This window comes from Amblyomma americanum, chromosome 6 (assembly GCF_052857255.1).
Source record: "Amblyomma americanum isolate KBUSLIRL-KWMA chromosome 6, ASM5285725v1, whole genome shotgun sequence".
Lineage (NCBI taxonomy): Eukaryota > Metazoa > Arthropoda > Arachnida > Ixodida > Ixodidae > Amblyomma > Amblyomma americanum.
In genome coordinates, this window is record NC_135502.1 from 103,863,786 (window position 1) to 103,873,224 (window position 9,439).

The 9,439-nt window shown below is 45.5% G+C and overlaps 1 protein-coding gene across 1 annotated transcript in view; it reads right to left on the reverse strand.

The window, feature by feature from the left end:
* LOC144095431 (uncharacterized) overlaps positions 1-8,484 on the reverse strand; it is a 28,046-nt gene extending 19,562 nt beyond the window's left edge. Inside the window, exons 1-2 of the mRNA XM_077629172.1 lie at positions 8,402-8,484; positions 5,671-5,875 (exon numbers count right to left, since the gene is read on the reverse strand). Coding sequence (XP_077485298.1) covers positions 5,671-5,875; positions 8,402-8,484 — 288 coding nt within the window. The remainder of the gene's footprint in view (positions 1-5,670; positions 5,876-8,401) is intronic.
* Between the last annotated feature and the right edge of the window lie 955 nt (positions 8,485-9,439).

Genomic DNA, 9,439 nt, shown 5'->3' on the forward strand with positions numbered 1-9,439 from the left:
GTCGCAAACAAAGCGATAAGGTGGTGTCGCGGCAGATTTGAAAAACGAATAAACACTGCAAATATTCGCGGCAATACGATGGCATTAAGAATCATAATACACTGAGTTTACCAAAAGGCCAAGCAGACTGTTTTTGGTGAAGGAGCTGGTAATAGCTGCATGCACTGGACACTAAACGGCGTCCGAGAGGTGCCCTCAAAATCAACAATGCGCCAAAGATGCCACCAGCAATATGGCAACTCCTCAAATCCGCAGGCTGGCAGTTTCAATTTACTTCTCCATGCCATTTTTTATAATTTTTACAACAACAATATTTACTACTGCATCAATTTTATGAGGCATAATATCAACTCTCAGTTTATTTTCAATGGAAACACTGTATATTGTATTTACTTGCCTCCCACGTTTGGTACCTTAGAATGTTATGTAAGAAGGAGCACAGAAATCACCAGATTTTTAATCTTAGAGTACATGAAAAAGAGACCAGAAGAAGCGAATACCATTTCCGAGGCCGGCAGCATCAATAAGGATAAACCATAAATTTTATATGAAACATTTCTGTATCGCACACAACAGATTAGGATATATAAGCACCTAATAGTAACAGCTGTTGCCAAGACTCATTTTCTGACGGTTCGTTGTTATAACGGAGGCATGGCAGCTCGATATCAAGCAGCCGTGATAGAGGCGTACTAGTTAAAAAGTAAAGAAAATTGTAAGCTATGTTACGATATTTACTTCGCTTGTTTTCATGAGGCTATAAGCTGAAAGTTTCCAACAATATTACCCAGCTAATATGCGCTAAGGCCGCAGCTGTGCAATGCAGGCATTATTATTGCGAAATGCTTCGAACATCAACCACGCAATGGGAAGCACAGCCGAAGAATATGCACAGGGACTTCGCTCTTCACCTCAAAGAAGAAAAGTCGCCATTGACTGTGTTCAAAACTTCCGACAACGTGACTCACAGCCTTAACACCTACACCGCTTACACCTCTCCCCCTGGCCTGTCGCATCATCCCTTTCTTTCTTTCGACCTTCTGCGCTCCTCAACGCATAATTGAAGACGCTAGCTACTGGCCCCAGTCAACTATGGCGAAGGACCCGAGCTGGCGCCGACACATTAGATTTCCTCTTATTTTTTGGTTGGAACTGAGTGAAAGTTTATTATAACTCTCGTCCTCGAAGAAGCTTGGATTGAGTTCAATAAAACCAGGCATTCTGCGAGTGCCTCGCACCGCATAGTAGGCAACAGGGCGGGAAACAGCATCTAGTAACTTAAGATGGTCAATTAGCGCCACTAACGTTGTCGCTAACTAACATAGGGTATGTGTAGGAGCAACCGAAAGGCGCTTGAATGGTTGCAGTGACGCCGGCATGCAGAGGCAGCAAGATCCACGAGCGCCGTAGTGTAGGCAGCGCCAGGAGATGGCGAGCGAGATGCGGCCTTATGCTAGCAGTTCGCATTGCGCCATATCTCTTGGGAATGCCAGGACAAACAAAACCCAAAGTTAAAGGTGCCACACCCGACACGTGAGCAGCGCGAAGAGGCCCTGGCCAGCGACAAGATGGAACAGCAAGCCTGCATCACCCACCTAGTCTGCGATTCAGCTGGCGCCAGCTGAGCATTGGACTAGGGGCACCGGCCACACGGATTCCTGCAAATTTCATTGGATAGAAGTTTTCACTCCCTCTCTCTGCCTACCCCAGATAATACCGCTATGGTTAACGCTGCACGTTTGCGGCGCACAAGTCGAAAAGAAAGACGGGAAAAAAAACTCTGCGACCCGTTGGAAGGCCGGCGCTACGCGAGCGCGTCCGAATGCACGCCGCTGCACACCGTCTTCTGGAGACCTTAACGAGGCCTGCGCGGAGTGACGGTTTAAGATGATTCGAGCACTATCGAGGACACAAAGGATGTAAAGGAGCTTAGCACGTGCTGCGGAGCTTATTTCCTTTTTGGGCGTGATTATATAAAAATTTGTCGCTTAAAGTTAGGCGGTTCGGGTCAAGCTTCGTACAGAGAAGTGAAGAGGAACCAAATTTCGCGAAGCTGTGATGTGCGAGCATTTACCACAATTGTTTTGTTGTGTCAGTTTATGGCAGCCTAATGTTAACACTAGTCAGGTTGAGTAGCTGAGAGAGAAGCTCAGATTACTTTATAAACGTGTTTCTGCACGGTTGTTTAGGTTTTATAAATTCCAGGTCCTCATATGGTGCGTGCGTCATTCGTCCGTTTATCGTCTGCAAGGTTGCCTGCGGCGCCTAATACGCCGAATTAACGAGTGCCTCTAATTACCCAAATGAAGAAGACCCTTACTCTACTCCTTGCATAGCCTGGTGTAAAAGTGATGTGTAAGTCTTTTCCTTATGAGGGCTGCCCGTTTGCCAGTTTTCGAGCGCGGGAGAAGACTACAACTAATTAAACGGCCTATAACACATTGTTACCTTTTTTCACAAAGTATCGAGAAAATAATGCCTCCAAGGTTGTCATTGTTTAGTGCACACAATATGTGCTCCTTGATCGTTAGAAGGGTGCTACAAAGCTCTGTTTTATTAAAAGAGCTCTCCTGACACAAAAAGGAATTAGAACAGAAGCATTGAGTCGTAAACAGACTGCAGTAGGCATATATAAAGATTTCACGAAAGTATACAATTGTATTCATGATATCATTCGTCTTCATGAGTTCGAAATATGAGGCGTGCGAGGAGCTGCACATGCACTGCATACAACTTATTTTTGTAACAGGATGCAATTCGTAGATGCAAAAAGGTTGTCGAAGAATCAAGCTAACGCTTGATACCACAAGGTAGCATTTTCGGGCTCGAAATATGTTTTATTTACAAATATACTTTCTCAGTGTAACGTTAACTCTATATTTTTTTCGTATACTGGTAGTACAACTTCTATTACCGGCAGCTTTTAAAGAGATATAGAAAGGAAGCAAATAAAACATTACATGACTTAAACGTCTGGGCCACTCTCAGCTGTTTAAAAATGATTAAGAAAGCAAAGCAGTTTTCTACTCACCTTGATAAAATACATTAACAAGCAATAAAATCTAATCATAGACGCCAAGAAACATTTAATTCTTGACACTGGTAATATCCTTCGCATGCTGCTTGCAAAGTATAATACCTCGAATGAGAATCGACAACCTCCAATCCAAATTGTTTTTAGCCGTTGTTATCATTGCACAAATGCGATGCATTCTGCCTACCAAGGTGAAGGTTATGCTCCACAATGTTTTATTGCTGTCTCTTTAGCTGTATATTGTGAGGCACAACAGACGAGACGAATTTCATCGTATAACATTTGCTTAAAAACTTTCTCACTCAATATACAGCTCATATATCTTGTTTTTAATCCGAAAATCAATTTTTCTGTGCTTTGTTGGTACAGTTATAGGCCAATGTAGAGTTTTAAACCTTGTGGAAGACTTCTTTGAGGGATTATATTACCTTGAAAAACACGGGTAAATACGAGCACTAGTCATACCTGATACCAAGAAACGTGATTCGTACTAATCCCTAGAAGGTGTTACGACAAACAATCTCATCCTTGCAAGCTAACATTGCTAGGCTTTTTAAACCTAGAAGGGTTTCATCATCTTGAGATCATGACGTTGCCATTAGGCATTTTTTTGCCAGCAGGCTTTAAGGAAAATAGAGGATATGCTTCCCATTTCTTATTCATTCTTTTGTTGTTTCTAGCTGCGTTGCTGGTATATGCCTGAGCTAGCCATTTAACCTGCGTTTTTATCGTTGGTTGAGCATTAGCTAATGCTATTTAATGTGTTTGTCTATTTGTTTCAATTTCGTAATATTGCTGTTTTGCTAATCTGTGTTGGGTGGGAAACTCAAGCTCTTTAAGCGCTTCGTCCTGTAAGCTTTTTTACAATTTTTCTGCTTGTATGGCTTCCCTCTTTGCGTAGCTGCAGCTTCTGTAAGCATAACCCGAAATATCATACTCTGACGAGTTGTACACTAACTAAATCTGAGGAAATAGCGGCTGCAGTCACTTGGAGTACCTCGTTGTGGCAGACTGAAACATTTGCCATCCAATCTTTTGCAAATTCATTTATTTGTATGTCATATTTCTCAGCCTAAAGTTATTTCTGCGGCCTCCAAAACGCGCACTAAATTTTTCTCATCATTATTATGTGCATACCGAAAATAAAACAGACCTTTTCAGCACTTACGGCGAAATTCATATTCTATTAAGTACACGTGCCTGGCTGAATTGAGTGCACTAAACGCGAAGTAGAGGCAATATAACCGCATCGCAGCATTTTGAATCTTCATTTTATATGTTTTCGCATAGCCTTGCATAAATACAGGTTATGATGGTCCTTATCAACTGCTGCCAGACGCTAGTGTCAGCGCTCGCTAGTCGTCCATTTGCAGCAGGCAGACATCTTCTATTTCGCCCTGGGAGGAGACGAAGAAAAAGTGACAGCTAAATCTTCATCTGCACAGCCTACTCAGGTTCATATTTTATTGTGAAACACTCCGTCTACTGCCGTCCTACCTCAACAGAAGCTAAGCAGCTTTCTCTCGCGTCATGGCGTCCAGGGTGTGGCTTCCCTTGCGCCCTATTTAACTCCTCGCCTCTAAAATTGTCAGTGTCCCTTTCCCTTTCACGTTTCCGTTTTTTTCGCTTAGGCTGCGTCATTTTCAGCTCCTCCTTATTGCCGGCATTCCTCGCGGCAGGTCCTAGGACTTCTTGGAACTTCGTGGCAGCTATACAGTTACGACCTTAATAAGCAGCAAAGTACTCTATGCGCTCTTTCTCTGGTGCTTCCTTTTACGGTGCGCCATTGAGGCACCTCTTTGAGCCAGTCAAAGCCTCCTCGAGGGAGGCCTTCGCAGTTTTGCTTTCCTTTTTTTTTCCGTGGCAGTGAGCAGCCCGCAGTTTGATATTGCCAGTTATTGCCACATTAAAATGAAAGCTCCAAAGTTTCCACTAACCACAGATGTGTGTTCTATCCGAAGGCAGTTCATAGTTACCCGTGAACGTAGCTCCGAAAGAACCAGACATTGGTTTCTACATTTCTTCAGGCAAGAAAACCATGTAACAACGTTGTTGCCTCAGCCAAGAGGTCAACAGGGCACGCAAGGACGACTAAAACAGGATACAACCGCATCGAGGAGTAAGACGTGAACGATCTGAGTTCACGCTATCTGAGAGGCAATAACGCCCGGATTCGCCAGAGGTGCTTGCTTAGTGGCTGTGCAGAAAGCATGCTGCCCGACGCTGCGAATGGGTCCCTCGAGAACACTAGTTCGGCAATGGCACGGCGCACCAAGTCTCTTGCTCCGAGGCTGCCTTCACGAACAAGTTTCTCATTAGTAGACGTTTCACTGAAACCGTAATGCAACACTGACATTTTCGCCAGCTTCCTTTCTGAATAATGAAATATTCTTTGTGAAGCTGACGTGAAATGTAGATAGCAGTATTTATTCATTTCTAGTGCCGAGACACCGCCACATTTCGGCGCTCTTTTAGTTTGTCATATGAAGAACCAGGGGCCGTATACTATACTCTGTGCATTTCCCATTGTCAGTTTTGCTACCATTTGGTGCCCTGCAATCGGTCACCCATGATTACTCACAACTTTGAAGCGTCTAGGCGGAGCAATCTGACCATTGGATGGTTGGCGAGCAAACCTCACGGCTTGCCGCCATTGACTGCGATATGCAGCAAATGGTGAGACGCATCGCAGCGTTCTGTCGACACCAGGTGACCAGAGCTGCCCACTGGCTGCCATTGGCTGCGATATGCAGCAAACGGTGAGGTCCGGTGGCCAAACACCCATTGGTAGAGTCGCTTCCCACAGACACATCAAAGACGCTGGTGTATCTGATGTAACCACTGCCAGAGGATGAAATAGATGCAAAATGGACAATATGAAATTAACAAGTCTTGTCATCGCCCTTCTTCGTCCCGTCCATATGCTACGTTTTTGTTTATAATAGAATACGCCCCCTGGTGGCCCATGCAAGCATGCTATTCACGTGAAGCGTGATGCACATAACATTCATGTGGGAAGTAAATATAAAGGAATCAATCGGATTTGTGATATATGCTTCATGTTCATAGAAGTTTGATTCTTTATTCCATTGTTTACAGCAACAGCCGCAGCGGCAGCTAAGCGGCTACGTCGCTCGGCCGCCGACTCGAAAGACGCGGGTTATATCCCGGCCGCGGTGTTCTCATTTCGGTGAAGGCTAAATACTAGAGGCCTGTGCTCTGTGCGATGTCAGTGCACGTTGAAGAACCCCAGGTGGTCAAAATGTTTTTATCTCATCACTACGGCGTCCCTCATAGCCTCATTCGCTTTGCTACGTTAAATTACGACAGACCATAAACGGAACCTATCTTTATAGCAAGCATTCGGCGCAACGTAATCTAAAATACGAAGTAAGAAACTCTTACCATTATCGTTCACTTGAAATGTTCCCGTTAAGATTACACGAGGCCCGGTACAATTCCCACTGCAATTTAGTGATCGTTACTGCGTGGTCGTTAGCCTTTCTTACTGAGGCCATAAGACTCTGTTTCTCCTTATAGCGTCGAATTCAGAGGACCAGGCCACGATATCATGGGCTCCCGGAACCTGCTGAAATAACGGCATCCAAGTAAGCAGAAAGTTACGGGAATCATTGCTTTTCGCTCCTCAACAAGCCGTCGAGAGCTATTAATACTTAAGGTGTGGAAGGGTATACGACAGGCCAAGTAGGATACGGAGCATACTGTGTTTATTGGTAGCTTTCGTAGTGACCGTGGCAGCGATATCGCCACGGGCATAGCTCGTGAACGCAAATTTGCAGCTGCGGGTGGTTGCGGTGGACATACACAGAACAGAGAGGCGGCGTGGGCGCGGGCTTCCGGTAGTTATCATCAAATAAGCTGGCGTTCTCACACTACGCTCACACGTGACGCAGTCTACGATTTAAGAGCGGCGGTGATTCTGTTCTTCAGCAGCCGTCGAGAAAGCTTGTGCTATCACCGTCGACCAGCTGTTCATTTTCTGTCGGACACAAGTCAGCCCAATATACGGCTATTTTCAATGGCACGCTAATCTGTTCGTATGTTTTCTCTGCAGCCCGGCTTAATCAAAGACCTACCGGTTGAAAGTGTTCGCTCTGGTATGCGCACCGAAAGAATGATTAATTTCTTGCCGAAATAATTTGTAAACCGTTATTTATATGCTCCCGCCTCCTGAAAGCTGTACACTACTTGAAGGGATGATAGCTCGCTCTGAGCAGCTCCCTCCACAAAAGTGGCAAGCGAAAAGAGCTTCAGATACATTTAAAGAGTAAATATTTTTTTCCTGGGGTCGTATTCTATCATCTATTCATTTTTCATTCAGTATTCTTTGGTCCTGCAATTCGTCGCTCAGATATGCCCGCGGCTGTCAAGCGTTTGTGGGAACCGACCCGGCCATTGGCTGGTTGACTACAGGTCATCACCATTGCCCGCATCACAGCCAATAGCATACAGTGGTAAAGCTTGATCACTTGCTCTTGACAGAGGGCTGTCGTTAACCTCAAAGTTGGCTGCATATCGTAGTCAATGGCAGTTCATGTTGACCTCCGGTCACCAACCACCTAGTAGCCGAATCACATTTCACAGACGCTTGATAGCCGCGGGTACATCTGAGTGACTAATCACAAAGGACTTAAAGGACGCTAAACAAGCAATGGAAAATGGTCTGATTCTAGAATGCAGCCCCAGGTGCCGTCTTTTTTAGTACTTTTCTGGCGACATCAAAAAATTTTTGAGGAAGCAAAAGTCACGAGTTTAATGCGATCGCGTTGCTATACAGTAGGTGGTGGTCTCCTAAAGACCATAAACTTTCGCACTGAACAAATTTTAATTACTTGTAAATGGGTGGCGCGAACGGCTAACGAACTAAAAGGGCAGCGGTTTTGTCCAAAACAGACCGTTTTATTTTTCAGCACATTTAAGTTTCTTTCTCCACAGGCACCACGTAATGGCGATGGGATGGCATCCCGACACTACAGACTAATGTAGAACGGTTTAGTGTCACCACCACTGTTTTCCTGAGTGATTTTTGGGGGTTTTGAATTACCAACGCGAGATCGGTCAACGCGATATCGGCCCTGTCAACCAAAAGAATTTCGCGGCACCACCAAATTTTTTTCGGACGTAACAGCTGGTGCTATAGCGCTAATAAGTGATATTAACGGGCTCAAGGTTTAATCTCTTATCAATAAAAGTCTATTATTCGCTGAAGTTTGCGAAATGCTTTAAAAGGGAACAAGTTTAAGTGGCGGGAGAGAAGTTAATTGAAGTATAAGGTGGTGCTGCGTGGCAGATCGTCTGAAATCATGGAGTTATTCATGCACCACATTGTTTTACGACACGGCGCACCGTCCTACGTAAACGCTGATTGAGAAACGGCTTTCACAGCTCAGCTCATGCACGAGGTATTCAAGTTGACTCACACGAGCCATCGCAAGGCTACTGCCTACCATGCAGCAGTCAAATGGGCTCACCGAGCGACTGAAAAAAAGCGTGGCGGATATGCTCGCACTGTACGTAGACGTCCAGCATAAGACTTAGGATGAGATCCCCCCATCCATGACATTCACGTACAATACGGCCGTACAAGAAAAAACGCACTTTACGTCACTTGGCCTCGTCTATGGGCTTGATGTGCGCACAATGCTGGAGGCCATGTTTCTGTGCAGTAACCACGACCGGGCGCACGCGCCATACGCCGAGGAACTTGTCCAAAACGCGGAGAAAGGCCGCCAACTCGCCCGCATACACATGAGGCGGCAACAGGGGACAGATGCACGCAACTGTAACCAGCGACACCGACACGTCAAGTACCAACCCGACGACAAAGTGTGGGTGTGGACCCCAGTCCGACGTCCAGGCTTGTCGGAGAAACTCCTATGCCGCTACTTTGGCCCCTACAGAGTGTTGCGTAGCATCCCGAATGTGACTAATGAAATTCTGGCCAACGATACTGTGCAGACTGTGCGTCGTCGACCCCAGCCTGAAGTGGTGCACGTACAATGTGTGTCATCCTGGTGTGAAGCGCTCGACCAGTGTGCCGCACGCAATAAAAGCTAACATTAGAAAGCAGCCCATGGTTTCCGGGCAAACTACTCTCCATCAGCTTGCTTGCAAACCTATGGAGTTCTACTTGCGCGCAAGCGCTGCTTCCAAATCGCAGAAGCTACTACAAAGTGTCGGTTCTTCTGTGCGAATGTGCACCGCTCGAGCGCTCTACACAAGGGTGACGCGAACTGTACTCCGTATGAAGCCCTGATTCATGACCTAACTGACAGCACTTCCGCAGTTTCTCGTTTTTCCCTCAAGTTATCTTGTAGCGCCCTAATGAGTTTTGAATTTTTTTTTTCAGGAGGAGGGAATAATGCCACCAGGAAGACCCAGGTA